The 17,697-nt window shown below is 37.1% G+C and overlaps 1 protein-coding gene and 1 non-coding gene across 2 annotated transcripts in view; both read left to right on the top strand.

Moving 5' to 3' along the window:
- LOC112049602 (uncharacterized) overlaps positions 1-17,697 on the top strand; it is a 52,037-nt gene that overhangs the window by 15,310 nt on the left and 19,030 nt on the right. Inside the window, exons 2-3 of the mRNA XM_052889189.1 lie at positions 15,778-15,922; positions 17,294-17,457. Of these exons, the coding sequence (XP_052745149.1) occupies positions 15,785-15,922; positions 17,294-17,457 (302 nt within the window). The 5' untranslated portion in view covers positions 15,778-15,784. The remainder of the gene's footprint in view (positions 1-15,777; positions 15,923-17,293; positions 17,458-17,697) is intronic.
- Positions 16,437-16,518, top strand: Trnas-gcu (transfer RNA serine (anticodon GCU)). The gene has a single exon. It is a non-coding gene; the product is annotated as a tRNA-Ser (tRNA).

Raw genomic sequence — 17,697 nt, 5'->3', positions numbered from 1 at the left:
TAATTTTCGGTAAGTAAAGAATTTATCCCCAGAGTTATGGGAAATACTCCCGAGAACCCTGTATAATGTAAGTAAACACAAAATTTTGACAGTGGAGTAGCTAAATTCTGATGACGTAACATGTATCTATACTAATATTATAAAGAGGAAAACTTTGTTTGTATGTTTGTTTGCTTGTTTGTTTGTAATGAATAGGCTCAAAAACTACTGGACCGATTTTAAAAATTCTTTCACCATTCGAAAGCTACATTATCCACAAGTAACATAGGCTAAATTGTATTTAGGAAAAATAGGGTTCCGTAGGATATTTGGGTTTTTTGGACACAAGGTGTAAAAAATCAACCAACAAAATTAGGGTAGGGGTAGGGTATAGGTAGGGTTGGTAGGGGTAGGGTAGGAGTAGTTGAAAGTTTACATCGAGTTTCACGCGGACGAAGTCGCGTGCGTCCGCTAGTATAGTATAAAATTTTGGCCTAATGAGGTATGTCTGGATCCCGCAGGCCCTCGGCCTATCATAGCTAAATCTATATGGACGCATTGTCGTGACATAACAGTTGGTTAAATTAGCCGCGCGCGCATCGCAGGTGCGTCGGTGTTGCCAGCCGCGAGTATACGCGAATTACCCCAGATTTAGGGTGTTGAACTCAATGAAACTAAGTGAGTGCTAAAATTGGGATTGTTTGATCGCTTGCTGAATTAAGATGTTTGTTATATTAAATGTTGATATATTATGAGAAATTTTTCGGTAAATTTTGCTTATAGACCGGCGGTAGATTGAATAGGGATAATGACAGTTTTTTAAATTGTATATAAAATAAGAGTAGGTATGCTAATAGTAAAGCAATTTTCTAAAAGTTAACAGTATATCTGCGATCATTACTTTCGGGGCTACAGGAATTTAAAGGGTCATATTTGCGGCACTGCCACGGCCTTGAAAGACCGTAAAAAACGCCCCATACAAAATGATACGATTTAATGACGTCGTAGGTCATAATGATCGTTAGATTTGTATGGGCTTTCAAACAAAATTACAAATATCTTTGTTATTTGTGTTTGTAATTACTATGAAAGATGTTTAGTTGATTTGTTTGTTACATAATTATTAGTTAATATTAGAGATGCGCCGAGTAACATTTTTGTCGAATAACGAGTACCGAGTTTTACTCGGTTCAATTTTTTTTTCAACCGAGTACTCGGTCGAGTAACTCGGTTCAATGAAATTCCCATTTCGCGCGCGTAAACAAGTATTAATTTAATTCAAAATTGTATTTTCAAGTAATTTTAAGTTAAAAGCACTTTTGAAACGTCAAGTTTGACTATTTGTAGTGACTCTACCACCAGCTCAGAAGGCGCAGTCTCCTGTGAAGAGCGACGGGAAACTCAACAGTTGCTCTTTTAAATCTTTCATTTACCTGTGTGTCTCATAACAATCAATATATTCAAACCTAGTCTCCCCATTGTTTCAAAGTTGTAATGCTATAAATGGCATGGTATTGCCAGTCGCGATTGAATCACCCCAGATTTAGGGTGTTGAACCCAATGTTGAAAGTGCTAAGTGAGTGCTGATATTGGGATGCGTTATAATCCTTTCAACATGCCGAATGTATTTATGAGTTTGCCAGCACATAAATGATTTAACTCTAAGAATACATTCATATATTTGTGAAATGAAACAAATATATAATACACGGGATTAAAGGAAATCATTGACTAATATTATAGAGGTCAGATTTCTTTGTAACTAAAAAACTACTCGAACAATTTTAAAAAATATTTCTACATTAGAAAGCTACATCTTCACCGAGTAACATAGGCTATATGTTATCTCCGTATTCCCATGGGAACGGGAACTACGTGGGAGAAGCCTTGCGTCTCCTAGATGGACATAAAATTAAAAAAAAATACCAACATCATTAAACACAAAGATGTATTTATGTACTGTATTCATTTACTTCCTATTTTATTAAGTTTTATGTTGATTTTTTGGCACCGCCTTCAAACTTATCACTGTAGTACTGTATTTTACCAGTCTGAGCTCTCATTCGCACGAGAGTTTTTTTAAACGGGCGTTAAAAAAGAGTTTAAACATAGTATGAAGTTCTCGTGCGAATGAGGGCTTAATGGATTTTTCATGACTTGCGTCTCTAATGACATGAGTAGGTACATGACGATCCCATTGACACCCATTAGGTATCCCATGAAGTACCTATAAGCGACAAGACGAGTGATAGTAACACACAAGACATTTTTATGGAACGGAAAATAACCGCATTGTGTTCTATCATTTGTTTATTTTGTTGAAAATATATCGCTTTTATTGCTCCACTGTTTAAGAGGACAGTTACTTAAAAATAATCTTTCTTTCTTTCAAAACGAAAATATGATATAAAATGGTATATCGAGATAGTTTAACCACCGCACCGGTCTACCAATCCGCATTGGGCCAGCGTGGTGGACTACCGGATTCGAATACCTCGAATCGAAGGCAGAGGTCATGTCTACTAGGCTAGCGTGGCTGTAATATTCTTATCGGGCAATTCTATACTAATATTACAAAGAGGAAAGATTTGATTGTTTGTTAGTTTGCATTGAATAGGCTCCAAAACTACTGAACCGATTTGAAAAATTCTTTTACTGTTGGGAAGCTAGACTATTCCAGTGTTATCTATACTAATATTATAAAGCTTAAGAGTTTGTTTGATTGAACTAATCTCCGGAATTACTGGTCCGATTTGAAAAATTCTTTCAGTGTTAGATAGCCCATCTATCGAGGAAGGCTTTATGCTATATATTATCCCCGTATTCCTACGTGAACGGGAACCACGAGGGTGAAACCACGCATACTATGAATGTATTGGTTACCCTTTACCCTTCAGTGGTTTAATTTTACCCAGGGCGGCGTGCCAAGCGGCCAGGTGAGATACTGGCATGCCATTCCGGCATACTTGATTTAAATTACCCACAATTCGCTTTGAACTTTGGTTAGTGGGTTTAAAACTAGGTCGGGATGGGACACAAGTTATTGCAGTTGAGTTTCTTAATGGTTTGCGTATGGTTTTTTAACTGAGTTTAAAAATAGGTGTATAAATATTAATTGATTATGAAACACGTATTGATAGACTAGATTCGAACCCACACGGGGCCCTTAGTAATGAGTTGGTTCTTGCAATACGGCACGATCCAAACTGACTGAAACAACTGCAAGAACCAGCTCATGACTAAGGGCGACGTATAGGTTCGAAACTAGTCGGGCATAATCCGACCTAATATCACGTGAGTTTTAGCCGTGTTTCATAATCAATTAATATGTATAACACTCACGATAGTTTAAATTCTAATATATAAATGTCATTACCGTCATATCAGCCGATGGACGTCCACTGCAGGACATAGGCCTTTTGTAGGGACTTCCAAACATCACGATACTGAGCCGCCTGCATCCAGCGAATCCCTGCGACTCGCTTGATGTCGTCAGTCCACCTGGTAGGGGGTCGCCAGCACCTTGGGACCCTAACGTCCATCTACTATTCGAACTATATGCCCAGCCCATTACCACTTCAGCTTCGCGACTCGTTGAGCTATGTCGGTGACTTTGGTTCTTCTGCGGATCTCCTCATTTCTGATTCGATCACGCAGAGATACTCCTAACATAGCTCGTTCTATCGCCCGCTGTGTGACTCTGAGCCTTCTTATGAGGCTCATAGCAGCGACCAAGTCTCGGAACCATAGGTTAAGTATAGATGTATTCGTCTGTTTATGTTTATATGTTTGCGATTTTCTTAAAATCTACTAATACGATACGATTTAGATAGAGTTTTGGTTGTCTTTTTTTTCTTTTTAATATTTTTTATTTTTATTTTTTTGGTTGTCTAATTTTTAAAAGAGAAATTGTTGAGTATATTGCCGGCTCTTAGCATGACATGTTTTATGAACCAGTGGTAGAGTCTTTACAAGTAGTCAAAGTTGACGTTTCAAAAGTGCTTGTAAACTAAGCCTTCCTACTTCAAATAAATGAGTTTTAGTTTTATGAGCACTTTTATAACGTTAGATTATGTTTTTTTTTATTATCTACAAGTTATCCCTTAACTACAACCACACCTGATGGTAAGTGAGAGAAGCGGGCTAACTTGTTAGGAGGAGGATGAAAATCCACACCCCTTTCGGTTTCTACACGACATCATACCGGAACGCTAAAACGCTTGGCGGTACGTCTGTCGGTAGGGTGGTAACTAGTCACGGCCGAAGCCTCCCACCAGCCAAAAGTAGGCTTAGTTAGGCCTTAGTTTATTTCAAGTATGCATAGTTTACAAGCACTTTTATAACGTCAGATTATGTTATAATAATAAGGTATGGTATGGTATCTTAATGTATGTTATGTTTAATTAGTTATATTTTCTTTGTATACAATGTTGGCTTCCTAGTAAATGGTAAATAAAGTCGAAAACTGTAAATTTAAATTACGTGGGTCCCAAACTCTGATATGAGCCCACAACAAACTCACTCAGGAGGTTTTTTGAAGGAATTTTCCATTTGGTACAATTTGTAGGTACATAAGTGCTTACCATAGTCATACACCTTGTTCACGCAACTGTGTTGCATTGTTAAATGAACCGGTACACACAGACACGAATGTAATAGTTAATTAGTTGTTCAAACGGCGACATTATTAGCTGAGGCTTGTAATAGTGAATTAATTTTTTGTCATACTTTTCCGGTATAGTGATTCGTATGTATTCTTCCGCTTGTTTTACACTCTATGTGTTTTGGCTGTGGTTCAGGGTTCGATTTTTTTAGGGTTCTACTTGTCAACAACAGTCTGTATTACCTGTATTTAGCATTCCGGTACGATGTCGTGTAGAAACCGAAAGGGGTGTGGATTTTCATTATACTCCTAACAAATTAGCCCGCTTCCATCTTAGATTGCATCATCACTTACCATCAGGTGAGATTGTGGTCAAGGGCTACCTTGTAGAGAATAAAAAAAAGGACTATTTTTTTCATTATCGTATTTTTTAAAGCTTGAATTTTAAATTTTTGCCCAAAGTATAAAGTCGTCTTATTTTTTTCGTTAATTACATAAAATACGAGTCGATACGAGAGCCATGATAGCCCAGTGGATATGACCTCTGCCTCCGGTTCCGGAAGGTGTGGGTTCGAATCCGGTCCGGAGCGTGCACCTCCAACTTTTCAGTTGCGTGCATTTTGAAAAAATTATTATCACGTGTCTAACGGTGAAGGGAAACATCGTAAGGAAACCTGCATACCTGAGAATTTTCTTAATTCTCTGCGTGTGTGAAATCTGCCAATCTGCATTGGGGCAGCGTGGTGGACTATTGGCCCAACCCCTCTCATTCTAAAAGGAGACTCGAGCTTAGCAGTGAGCCGAATATGGGTTGATATCGAATATAAAATACAATTTTTTCATTATTATCTATACTTCTATACTAATATCTATACTAATATTATAAAGAGGAAATCTTTGTTTGTATGTTTGTTTGTTTGTTTGTTTGATTGTAATGGATAGGCTCAAAAACTACTGGACCGATTTTAAAAATTATTTTACCATTCGAAAGCTACATTATTCACAAGTAACATAGGCTAAATTTTATTTTGAAAATAAAAAAAGGTTTTCCGTAAGATATTTGGGTTTTTCGGACACAAGGTGTAAAAAATCAACCAGAAAAGTAGGGTAGGGGTAGGTAGGAGTAGGGTAGGGGTAGGAGTAGGGTAGGGGTAGGGGTAGGGGTAGATGAAAGTTTACACCGAGTTTCACGCGGACGAAGTCGCGGGCGTCGGCTATATTTTATAATTATAATAATTATCCCAAAAATTGGTATATTTTTCCGAAGAAATCTTGGCAACCCTATTACCTATAGATGGAAAAAAATCCAGTGTGGTCATACCTACACATGGATCTCCTTATACGGGAGTGTTGCATACCAGTTGTAAGTGAAAACTGGGACATGCACGTATTTAGATACACTGCATCTACTTACGTATAGTAAAACAGTGGAAACAGAGTGTCTGTACATCTATTATTATATTTGTTACTAGCTGACGCCGCGCGGTTTCACCTGCGTGGTTCTCGTTCCCGTAGGAGTACGGGGATAATATATAACCTATAGCCTTCCTCGATAAATGGGCTATTTAACACTGAAAGAATTTTTCAAATCGGAACAGTAGTTTCTGAGATTAGCGCGTTCAAACAAACAAACTCTTCAGCTTTATATATTAGTATTGAGTATAGATAATTACATAACGATACCTCTTTGAATGGTTTACAGAAATTAAAATTATGTTATCAATTTCTTATTGAAAAAGAAAAGATTTGCGATGCTGCATCCTAGTTTACCCCCTCTAACCCTAGTAACCCTAGGCATCAGCTTGTGCAATGTAAAAAGGCATGTTTTTAAAATATACCATATTTGAGATACAACAAAAAAAGAATTTTCAAAATCGGTCCATAAATGACGAAATTATCGCTAGAATTTTGGAAGTCGGTTAAAAACAGAATGATGACCTCTGTGGCGCAGTGGTATGCGCGGTGGATTTACAAGACGGAGGTCCTGGGTTCGATCCCCGGATGGGCCGATCGAGATTTTCTTAATTGGTCCAGGTCTGGCTGGTGGGAGGCTTCGGCCGTGGCCAGTTACCACCCTACCGGCAAAGACGTACCGCCAAGCGATTTAGCGTTCCGGTACGATGTCGTGTAGAAACTGAAAAGGGGTGTGGATTTTCATCCTCCTCCTAACAAGTTAGCCCGCTTCAATCTTAGACTGCATCATCACTTACCATACTTACCATACTTACCAGGTGAGGTTGTAGTCAAGGGTTAACTTGTAAAGAATAATAAAAAAAAAAATGCTCCTTGAGCAGTCGGGTAAATTTCAAAAACACATCCTAAGCCAGCGAAGTCGCGTTAAAATAGTAGTTGATAGCAAGAAAACATCTCAGTATGAGACAGAAAGTCAGTGATAGTGAGACGTGCAAATTGTGTGCAAAAAAAAAGTAGAATGCAAAACGGCTGCACGCTTTCGAGCAAATTAGACTGATTGACAATTAATCGTGCGGAAATGACTCGTGTCGATACTGTATCATAAGCAAAGATCAATTTGTTGTTAACGAGAGCTTACGATAGCCAGACATACTTCATCATGAGATGTGTCATGATATCTGGGTATCATGAGATTGCTATCGGGATATCATGAGATTGCTGTCGCGATATCAAGAGATTACTATCGGGAAGTCATGAGATTGCTATCGCGATATCATGAGATTGCTATCGGGATATCATGAATTTGTTATCGGGATATCATGAGATTGCTATTGGGATGTCATGTGATTGCTATCGGAATATCATGAGGTTGCTATACAGATATCATAAGATTGCTATACAGATATCATGAGATTGCTATCGGGATGTCATGAGGTTGTTATCGGGAATTTTGAGATTGCTGTCGGAATATCATGAATTTGTTATCGGAATATCATGAGATTGCTATCGGGATGTCATGAGGTTGCTATCGGGATATCATGAGATTGCTATCGGAATATCATAATATTGCTATCGGGATATCATGAATTTGCTATCGGGATATCATGAGATTTCTATCTTAGATTGCATCGTCACTTAGCATTTTGTGAAGTTGTAGTCAAGGGTTAACTGTCGTTGAAATTATTTGAAAAAAAAAAGAAAGCACAGTGTTGGTCGACCCCCGGACGACCTGGTGTACTGACGTCATCAAGCGAGTCGCAGGGATTCGTTGGATGCAGGTGGCTCAGTATCGTGATATTTGGAAGTCCCTACAAAAGGCCTATGTCCTGCAGTAGACGTCCATCGGCTGATATGATGATGATGAAAGCATGAAACAAATGAAGAAACAGACATGGCATTCGTATTTATAGTTTAGTGTGGATAAATTAAAAAAAAAAATAATTGAGCTGTGATAGTCTAGTGGATATGACCTCTGGCTCTATTCCGGAGGGTGTGGGTTCGAATCCAGTGCACCTCCAATGTTTCAGTTGTGTGCATTTAAAAAAAATATATATCACGTGTCTCAAACGGTGAAGGAAAGACATCGTGAGGAAACCTGCATACCAGAGATTAATTAAATTATTTTCTTAATTCTCTGCGTGTGAAGTCTGCCAATCCGCATTGGGCCAGCGTGGTGGACTAGGCCTAACCCCTCGCATTCTGAGAGGAGACTCGAGCTCAGCAGTGAGCCGAATATTGGTTGAAATTGTGGTGTTGGTGGATAAATTTATAAATAGCCATCAAAACCAGATACGTATCAGCGTTGTTCGCGCGTTTCCAAAATTATAAATTCCGTTGTTTACGTGTATTTGGAAGCGTGGGCGGAATGTGGCGGAATTTCTCCGCTTTACGAGTGCGCAAACGGATTAAAGTTAAATACAGCTTCAATACATATCTACCTAAACAGCTTAAAGTTTGTTAAACAGCTCTAAAAGCACGCATGTTTTAGACCTACTATGCCGATGTCTTCCACCAGACAGAACAATATTGATGCATGTGAATTTCGATTACTTTGAAAGAGTCGAAATATAATTTATTATGAAACACGGCTAAAACTCACTTGATACAACGTCGGAGTATGCCCGACTTATTGTTTAGTTTGCAACAACCAGCTCATATTAAGAGCCCCGTATAGGTTCAAAACTAGTCGGGCATACTCCGACCTAGTATCACATGAGTTTAAGCCGTGTTTCATTATCAATTAATATGAATAATTAAAGTTAAAAAGTTAAAAAAAGTCGATATATACGTATTTTGCGTATTATTTTAACTTAGAAGTTTCATTTTATAAACTAGTTAATAAATGACGAATTTTACTATTTTATGAGGAAACCAACATTCTTATGTTGGTTTCCTCATAAAATAGTAAAAATAATATTTTTACTATTTTAATCAGTCTTAATCAGCCCAATAGTCCAATCAGCCCAGAATCCGTGGCACTAAGCTGGAACGAGCGCGGCAGGTAGATCATTTAATACGAAACGTAATGGCTTTCTATATTTATACACCGAAAAGTCAACCGGTCGACTCATCCAGAGAGATGCCCTATTCGCACTGCAGTATGACGAAACCTATTAATACTATAAGCGCGAAAGTTTGTATAGATGTTTGTTACTCTTTAACGCCGCAACTACTGAACCGGTTTGACAGAAAGGACAATGGTCTATTTCCAAACAAATTTTTGCTGACATTTTTTTTAAGCGTCTATGAATGAAAAAAATATAAAATGATAGATAATAATTTTCTTAACAATTTATTCTTATGGTTTAATGTTATGTGAAGTCTGGAATTCGAGATATTTATGTTTGAAGTTTTAGAGGTTATGTTTTGTCAACAACGAATAGAGACCTACTTTTTAAATTGAAGTCTTAATTATTCCACGATTATGAAGCCGGGTATTTGGGTTCGATCGAAGAACATAAAAAGTAGGTTTGATCCCCATTTTTCTCTTTGACATGGATAATATACATACTTTATAAAAATGAATATAATTATAACTATGAATATAATAATAACCTAAAAACCAACGTGGAATTTAATACAATAGTGTTTTAAGTCAGTAGTTTAGCGGGAGAATCGGTGTCCATAAACATAAGCGGTCGTTAAAAAAGAGTGTAAGTACAGAAAATTATTTGATAAGTATCGCAAAAATGCAACAAGATTTACAAGACGCTTAAGTACGCAAACAACGAAATTACGACACGATGTGACAACTGACTGACAGTTCACAGTTGAATTGTTAGTGCATGACTTGTCATAGGAACACGTAAAAGTATCGATACTTTACTAGTATAGATTAATGATTATCGATCTCCTTTCGATACTGTTATTTTTGTAATCAATAAGTAATCTTCAGGAAATTACTTACTATTTTTACTTTTATTTAAAATCATGTCGAACATACTTAAACAATAAATACGTTTGTAAACACTTGTTCCTTTCCTTTGATTATTAAAATATATCATATGGCTTACTGTTGTTAATAATTGTTATTAACATGTTTGACTATTACATTTTGGTTATTTTATTACTTAAATGTAAAATGCCGCCAAGTAAGAGTGAACTTTAGCAGTATTTTGTCATGATTAGAAATAAGTAATTTAAATTAAATAGGTGTACCTATTGCATTTAAATTAATTACTATTTCTTGTTTGAAAATCAAAATATTTTATACTAGCGGACGCCCGCGACTTCGTCCGCGTAAATTTCGATGTTACTACCCCTACCCTACCCTACCCCTACCCTACCACTACCCCAACCCTACCCTAACCAACCCCTACATCTACCTTACCCCTACCTTACCCTACCCTACCCCTACCCCTACCATACCCCTACCTTACCTACACCCTACCACCATCCTACCCCTACCCTACCCGTACCCTAGCCCTTTCCTACCCCTATCCCACCCGTATCCCTATCTCAGGCCTACCCTACCCCTACCCTACCACTTCCCTATCCTACCCGTACCTCTATCCTACCACTACCCTACCTCTACCCCTACCCTGCCACTACCCTAAACGCGGCCCTAAACCTACCCTACCCCTACGCTTCCCTACCCGTACCCTACCCTACCCTGTAACTTCTCTATCTTACTCCTACCCTTAGCAAAATCGGTCCAGTCCTTCGAGAGTCATGGTGGTATGACCAAGAGAAATAGAGACTTCTATGCTAATAATATAAAGAGGTAAAGTTCGTGTGGTTGTAGGAGGTAATCTCTGGATCTACTGGACCGATTTGGAAAATTGTTTTACCAATAGAAAGCTACGTTATTTGCGAGTGTCATAGGCTATGTTTGATCTCCATATTTACACGGGAACGGGAACTACATAAATGAAAGCGCCGGGCGTCATATAGCGGAATTTCTGCGTCTTTTAGAAATTTTGTATTATCTCCGAAACTATTTAAGTAATTTACATACTATTAAGGGCAAATCTTATCTCCATAATATCCTTGTGATTATTAAATAATTTATTTTAATAAGGATTAAAGTTTAGTTGTATAAGTAATGACGTAAACCTAAGTATATAAAATTAATAATTTTAAAAACACAAAAGGTACTATATCTGCTAATATATAGAAGATAGATATATGGTGTCGCGGACTTTTTTGTAGAACTTTTAAAGATACATAAAGTCTCCATACATTAATTTCAATTTTACACAATAGTTAAGGCAGCGCATGCGAATAAGTCTGTTTAAGAGGATTTTTAGTCCGACCTGTATGACAAAAACTGTGATAACTCGGCTAATATATATGATATCAATATAAAATATAGCCTATAGCACTCCCCGATAATGTAGCATTCTACTGGTGAAAGAATTTTTAAAATCGGACCAGTAGTTTCGAAGATTACCCCATTTAAAAAATGTGACAAACTTACAAACTTACAAACTTTACCTCTTTATAATATTAGTATAGATATAGATATATTTCAAAATAATTATATTAATTCGTCATAAATATTAGTTTATATGTTTGTTCTACTGAAATTAAACTGATATGTCATTGAATACGTGTAGTTCAATGACGATATTTTATTTGATTCGATACTGGCTTTTCGGTATCGTGCGCGTCCCTAGTTGTCCGATTTATGCAATATTCGTATAAATAGTATGGTTGCCATACTCAATTATTTAAATGTAATTGATGTGAATATATTTTAGTTTTTGGACTTAATTAGACCTTTTGCTCTGTTTCATAAAATTAAATAAATTATTTTCTACAAACTGTAATAGTTTACATTAGTAGACGCTTATGAATTCTATCAACAAACACCAGACCATTGTCCTTTAAAACGAAGTTAGATAATAGCCTAGATTAACATATAAGCTCATCCATCCATCTCATCCTGGAAAAACCTATGGTTCCCGCGGAATTTGCGAAAAACTGAATTCCATGCGGACTAAGTCACGGACGTCCGCTATCAATAATTTTAGCAGATCCGCGGTTTCATGCGCGTAGTTCCTGTTCGCGTGGGAATTTGAGGATAAAATTACCTTATTTTACTCGGTGAAAATGTAGCTTTCTACTGGTGAAAGAATTTTAAAAATTGGATGAGTTTTTGAGATAAATTATTACAAACAAACAAACATACCTCTTTATTTAAATTATGTAGTGTAGATTTTAAAAAACCCAGGGTCTTTAAAATGTTGTTCAATAAGTTATGACGCTTTTGAAGTTTTATTTATTACAACTATTCATTTTATTTAATGTGTCAATGTTTGGAACTTAGCCACGAAACCAGATTGGCAATTTTATTTTGCGTTGAGAAATGTCTAAAGCTATGAAAATATTACTGTGTTTATGATAAACACTAAACCCAAATCTTAATGTAAGTACGCAAATATAATTTTCGTTTAGTAAAGGACTTTTGTAATTATGTTAGTAGTTTCGGAGATAACACCTATCAACCTGTTATCGCCGCGTTGCAGCGACTTGCGGTCTGGACGGTTTCAATCGTGGCGTTCGAGCCGTCCACATTTCTTGTTATGTAATTCTTTATGGGTTACTTGGGATAGGCGGAGAGAGTGACTTGAGTGGAAAAGGGGAGTGTTTGTTAACAGTCAAAGGATCCTTTAACCCTACACACAACGTTGTACGTGACTTCACTCAAGGTCATTCTCTGCCATTCTAGAGTTATGTTAATTAAGTTGTCCTGACAAATTTTGTGTGTGCTTTGCAATTGCACGTTGTAGAGTCAACATCTCCTGAGGATGCTCCGGTTTCGGGGTGAAACGTACGTAGAGAGTATTTTGTCGGACCTGGGTGACGTTGTCGCATGGGTTCGCCGAATTTTCGCGGATGATAGCAAAATAAATAAATCATTATATAATTTTGTGAATCATAACCTTTGTTCGACATTAGTTTTCTTATTTTTGTAATCACTTCTGAGTCCGCTAAAAACCAAACTCAGTTTAACTGTAGATAGCGGTTTCCACAGTGCGCATGGAGCATTTTATTCCATTTTCTTCGCGTGTTTTCGTTTGATGGTAGGAAAAATAGGGTGTCGCGTTACGTTTAATTGGGACGGTGTATATTTAGCCCGCCGTGCCAGTTTGCAGCAGCTTGGTGGGTCTAAAGTTATTTGATACGATATCTTTCGATAGATTTAAATGTTTTAATGCTTGTATTCTTGATACTCGTATTAAACTGCATGTAGGTGCAGTAGTGTTCGATTGATGGCTTGTCATAGCCAGATCTTTGGTATTTCATAAAAGCTGATCATTTACGTATCAGTACAGTACCTAATGGAGATGATGACTAGGTTTCAATATATTGAGTTTTATGATACATTCGGGTAAATACGGTCATTGTTAACTAAATTATACATAAAAAGCAAAGATTGTCTGGATATTTGCAAAATGAACAAGATTATAAAATTTCAAAATCTATTAAAAATCTTTTATTGTACCAATAAAATGAAAATGCATACCGTTTTAGCTTCCTTACATTAAATGTGACATTTTTCATCCGCATTCCGGAATGCGCATTGGGCCAGCGTGGTGGCCTAACCCCTCTAATTCTGAGAGGAGACTCGAGCTCAGCAGTGAGCCGAATATGGGTTGATAATGGTGATGATTAAATATAAGTTTCCTTCAGTAAAGGATTTATGTAATACTTATTACTAGCGATGCGCTGACTAGTTGCCGACTAGTCGGTAAAGCCGACTAATCGGCAAAGTCGCCGACTAGTCGGTAAAGCCGATTAGTCGGCAAAAAGCGCCGACTAGTCGGCTTATTATTTTGTATTTATTTCCCAATAATATTATGTTAAGAAAACACATCTTTACTGAAGATTTTCTTTTTGTCATGATTAAATTTTAAATCTTTAATATAATATTAATTTTACATCTACAGAGTTATTGATTGGTATTGCCAAATTAAGGTTTTTTTATACTTAGCCTATTTCCTTAGCCTTATTTCCTACGCTGTAGTGAGATTACAAATTTTGTTGAGCACGGCAGCAAATTTATTACCTCTCGTACACTCAAGGGGAAACGTGACACTCGGGATTCTTTTTTTGAATATTATAATCCTTCGTTTGCTCGCCATTACGCGCAAACGAAAATTAAGAAAAACACATCGACACACTCGCAAGCGACTTGCGCTTAAATCAGCTGTATCTAAACCCAGCTTTACGGAAATCCCCGACCCGTGATCGGCATTACCGACTAATCGGCCGACTAGTCGGCATCTTTACAACCGACTAATCGGCTAGTCGGCTAATCGGCAAAAGTCATACTCGGCGCATCTCTACTTATTACCACTCAGACGTGGGCTTAGAAGAAAGAACTGACAAACTGTCAACTTGTATATACTGAGGATGGTCTAACCAGCGCAAGCTCTACTTGTTTAGTGACTTTGTCAACCTTGTGTGAAATTTAGGTTAAACATGCTAAAATTGAGATCTCAAATCATTACATCTAAAAGGATAAAATATGCGTATAGATGTTTTAAGTTGATTTAAAGACCGACATGTCCTTAAACTAAATTTTTTAAATGTTCCATCGAACTAGAAAATGTTTTTTAAGGTTCTCCTACCTAAATATATTTAAACTAACTAGACTCAGTTAATTTGATTCTGGATTTAAACACCTAGCATATTAATGTAATTATACTACTAAAATACTACAAGTGAATAATGATAAACAATACATACACACATACTAAAAATAAAACTAAAAAAATTCATTACTTAAAAAAATAAAAATTCATACTCTCTGCTGAGCTCGAGTCTCCTCTCAGAATTTAGCGATTTAACGTCAGATGTCGGGGACCTCGTCTTCAACGGCGAAGACGCTGTGTTTGTGTTACCTGGGAAGAATTGTTTATAAAATCTTTAGAATGTATCGTAATGTATCGTTCGATGATGAAATATTAGGATGCTGTTGATATCAAGAAGTTCTTAGTAAAAAATTTCAGTCTATAATTGAATGATATAGTGTTTGTGTCTACTAAATAGATACCTAAAATACAACAACCCTTCCTTTTGCACTCAAAGTGTTCGCTTAATAGATTTAGACGACGAGGTGGCGACGAGATGAAAAACCGTGAGTAATTTTTTTTTTTTAAAAGAGGATAGGTATCTATTTAGTATACACAAACACTACATCTAGGCTATAAAATCAAATAATGATTTTAAACTTATTTCGTGGTTGTTCATTATGAATGTTATTTAAACGGGTACATACCACGATAAAACGACGAGATTTTTATTGTCGATATTTCGACCCAGTTGCATGGATCGTGGTCACGACGGGACTGAAGTTGCGAGATGAGAAGTGAAGTCAGCTGTTAGGGGCAAAATCGATCTACCCTCTTTCTTGTTCTTTTTCTTTTTTCAACGACCTCGCGTTTTTGGCTGTTTAGGCAAACCACACTCACGACATCGCTTTTGTTATTATGCAACTGGGTCGAAATATCGACAATAAAAATCTCGTCGTTTTATCGTGGTATGTACCCGTTTAAATAACATTCATTATAAAATCAAACATCATCAAAAACCCGCCTAACTAGATTAAACATAAAAATTAAAAGCAGCGTGGTCAATTTAAGGTTCATATTGCCTAAGGTAATAAATAATCTAACTCTCACTAGATCCACGGTAAAGGGACTGGACTCATCACCGAGGGGTCTTAGGTTCGATCCCCGCCGGACCATTGTCGTACCCACTCCTAACACAATCTTTTCCGTATGATTGGACACAGGAATATTGGTCATTAAAAAAAAAAACCTTGTTTACAGAAACAAAATGGCCGCCACAGTGGAGGCGTCGCAGTCCCTCATCCAGTCGGAGTCCAGGGTTCACTACCAGGAGGTGGTGACGGAGACGAGGAAGGTCAAGAAGAGCAAGTCGCGACGGCATAAAGATGAAGGCACTATTTCTGTGGTGAGTAATCTCCAAGCTTCAATCTTCCCAGTGGCTTCGTATCCACTGGAAGGCAGAGGACAACCGTTGCCTTCGATTCGGAGGGCGTAGGTTCGAATCCGGTTAGGGTCCAACTCCAATTATGGGCATTTAAAAAAAAGTGTGGAACCTGCATACCTGAAAATTTTCTTAATTCTCTACTCGTGTTAAGTCTGCCAATTCCCATGAAAAAAACACAATTATTTTGAAATCAAAGACAGACACTTCAATTTTATTTAAGTAGAGTCCTTTTCATGAAAGAAGTCCTGCCGCTAAAACCTGAACTAAAATTGACAGCGCCTTACACAATTCATTGAAGTTTTCAAGAGTATAGTTTTTTTTATTTCTATTAAAAAAAACTTTGCCGCCCGCTAAAATCTGCCGCCCCTGGCTGCAGCATATTTAGACTACTGGTAATCCCACCACCAACTTTGATGATGAAAGAAAAGCTAATTAATTGCAAAAAGAAATGGCACATTTCGCAATTCAACCACGTGACGAGGTGGCCGAGAGGTTAAGGCGTTGGACTGCTAATCCAATGTGTTCTACACGCGTGGGTTCGAATCCCATCCTCGTCGATTTTTTATTTTTTTTTTATTTTTTTATAGTATGGGATCCGGCATAACAAATATAACTCATCTGTTATTTAATTGGTATAAGAAATAAATGATGAGAAAATATTCATGTTGACGTATTGCACATGGGTTGCCTATACAGCCTTTCTTAATGAGTACTGTTTACCAACAAACATATTAAAAATGAGGGTATAAATCACTAGTCATTTCACACCTAATAATAATTATAAATGGATTTTTTCGGGATAAAAAGTAGCCTATGTGTTAATTCAAGCTATAATATATCTTAATACCAAATTTCAGCTAATTTGGTTCAGTAGTCGAGGCGTGAAAGAGTAACAAACATTCATATCAAATCATCAGTTTTCGCAAATTTCGGGAAACCATTGATTTTTTCGGGATAAAAAGTAGCCTATGTGTTAATCCAGAGTAAAGTCGATTTCCATTCCAAATTTCAGCCAAATCGCTTCAGTAGTAGCGGCGTTAAAGAGTAACAAGCATCCATACAAACATACCTACATCTACACAAACTTTCGCCTTTATAATATTAGTAGGATGTTTCATGTAAAGTAGGGATGAGTTTTTTTACTCTTATTTCATACTGTGGGATATCGTGGGATAGGTCTTTTAAAGACATGTATTAGGTCTTTAAAATACATGTATTAGGGTCCTGTTTTACCCTTTGGGTGCGGAATCCTGAAAAAGAGAATATAATTGACTGAAATGTATGTGAGTTTAGAATGAAACCCTATACTCCTAAAAAAACATTTGTTCACAGTCAAAAAGTTCGGAAAAGCTGTACAAAAAGATGAAAGCCGCCGACGAGAACCCCATGTGTGTGAAATGCGCGCGCCCCGTGTACGCCATGGAGAGGATCAAGGCGGAGAGACGCGCGTGGCACAAGGAGTGCTTCCGATGTGTGCAGTGCAACAAACATCTCACGTGAGCACTAAATACAAAGAAAGAAAGACAATAAAGGAGATGGTCCATTTCAGTTCCACTCTTGTACCCCGTATCATTAAAATTTAAAAATACAAGGATCTTATTAAAATTTATTAAAGTGAATAAATGTAACTAAATAAAAAGAAAAAAAAAATAAAAACCCAAGTTTGTGAGTCTTATTAAGATGGCGCCCTTAAAGCAACTATGACATGACAATTGACAGCAAACGTCAAATCGACT

This window comes from Bicyclus anynana, chromosome 25 (genome assembly GCF_947172395.1).
Source record: "Bicyclus anynana chromosome 25, ilBicAnyn1.1, whole genome shotgun sequence".
NCBI classification, from domain to species: Eukaryota; Metazoa; Arthropoda; class Insecta; order Lepidoptera; family Nymphalidae; genus Bicyclus; species Bicyclus anynana.
The sequence above is the reverse complement of the archived record's forward strand: the minus strand, read 5'-3'. Positions and strand labels throughout refer to the sequence as shown.